Source organism: Sphaeroforma arctica (genome assembly GCF_001186125.1).
Source record: "Sphaeroforma arctica JP610 unplaced genomic scaffold supercont1.3780, whole genome shotgun sequence".
In the NCBI taxonomy this organism is placed as follows: domain Eukaryota; class Ichthyosporea; order Ichthyophonida; genus Sphaeroforma; species Sphaeroforma arctica.
Window position 1 is genome coordinate 1312 of NW_014036778.1, and position 1724 is coordinate 3035.

At 43.6% G+C, this 1724-nt stretch overlaps 1 protein-coding gene across 1 annotated transcript; it reads left to right on the forward strand.

Annotated features, from left to right (window-relative positions):
- Window positions 1-210: 210 nt before the first annotated feature.
- Window positions 211-1485, forward strand: SARC_13817 (hypothetical protein; the record flags this gene model as incomplete). Its single annotated transcript, XM_014292051.1, has 2 exons — window positions 211-467; window positions 1398-1485. Coding segments are annotated over 2 exons (345 nt in total), but the record flags the coding sequence as incomplete, so codon positions are not given.
- Window positions 1486-1724: the final 239 nt, after the last annotated feature.

Sequence of the window (1724 nt, forward strand, 5' to 3'; positions counted from 1 at the left end):
ATTTCTATACATTGCATACACAACACCACTTTTAAATTAGGGGTTCATGCAAAAACCTAGTGACAACAATACTCATGAATCACACCGAGACTGATTTTTATACCACACGACGTCTCAAAAATCCGACATTTCCGAATCTGACCGAGTCTACATACTAAACGATGTCTCATAAACCCGATTCTTTTGCCCCGTACACAGACCTGGTTTTTCATGGTGGCCACGTGGACGCTCACGCTGGTGGTGGATGTGCTGACGTTTGGTGAGTACCTGGCCATGCCTATTGTCAGATTGCTGCAGAGCAAACCCGATTCTGAAAACATTCCCAAAAAGTCGAGCTCGAAATCGGGTCTGGCGCACTCGCTCACGTTGCCCAACAGATTTGTGGAGGGTAGACATACCGTTTCGTACCAAAAACGAAGCCGTAGTATGCACAGCGCTGCGCTGAGATCGAGTGTGACACAGTTTGGGTATGTTTTTGGGTGTATATATATACAATTTGGGTGTATGTTTGGGTGTATGTATATATACTTTGGGTATGTTTTTTGGTCGTGTGTATTTACAATTTGGGTATGTTGTTTTGGTACACGTATTTACAATTTGGGTATCATTTTTCAGTGTATGTATATACAATTTTGATTTTTTTTGGGCTTATGTATATCCACTTTGTGTGTGTTTTTGTTGTTGGGGGGTTGTATGTGTATACCACTCCTGTCATACATTCTATCTAAAACACTTGATTTATATTCCATTGGCAATCATTTGACAGTCTTGTGTTGTACCGTACTCAATACGCTTAGGTGATAATTGAGTCCAACGATTGCTTTATGAATCACAAGCACGTTCACTCGTCGTACGTAGCACGTGTTGTTGCCAATACCTTACGATCCACTTTGTCGAAAGTTAAAGCCTGTGCGTGCGCCGTCACAAGGTTAAATGGTTCAAAACTATCCCAAATCGTTTGAATAGTCCTGAAACTAACCTAAGATAGTTTAATTTGAGGCTACCAGAGACTGTTCTCGTACAGAGCTAGGCTCAGTTGTACTTCGTTTGCAGCGCGCAAATCACCGTTGCGTACAGCTGTGTTCTGTGTTTTGTGTTTTGTGTTTTGTGTTTGCAGCAGACGTGTGATCGTGCACAAAGCTTCTCAACACACGACAAATAACACATACAAATACCTAGTCGACTGGTGACGCCTATGAATCACATTGCATTCCGACGTAGAGTGCACGGCCCTGCTCAGAATGTCCTGGGCATGTTAGCCCTGTCCCTTTTTATGTTTCAGGTGCGCGTTGGTCCTCCCTATGCAATCAACCGGTCGTTCACTGTTTTCAGTGATCGGATTCGCAAGAATCTCCGGCCATTAACCATCCGATGCTTCTGCACTGCACCTTTCACAGCAACTTTGGGCTTAGGGACCGAAATAGGACATCCAAGCGCACAACCAGTGGCACAGACCGTTACAGCGTCGAAGACTGCTTGCCTCAGGTAGTTGTAGGCGTAGGTAGTTGTAGGCGTAGGTAGTTGTAAGCGTAGGCGGGTGTAAGTATAGGTGGTCATAAGAGTAGGTGGTTTTATGTGTAGGTTGTTTTAAGCGTAGGTAGTTGTTTTTCGCAGGACAGCTGATAAGGGCAGGATTTTTATTATCTCATCTTACTCATATTTGTTAACGACAATTCACAATTACATACACTAAAATGCCACAGATCGACCCCGACAACTCTGAT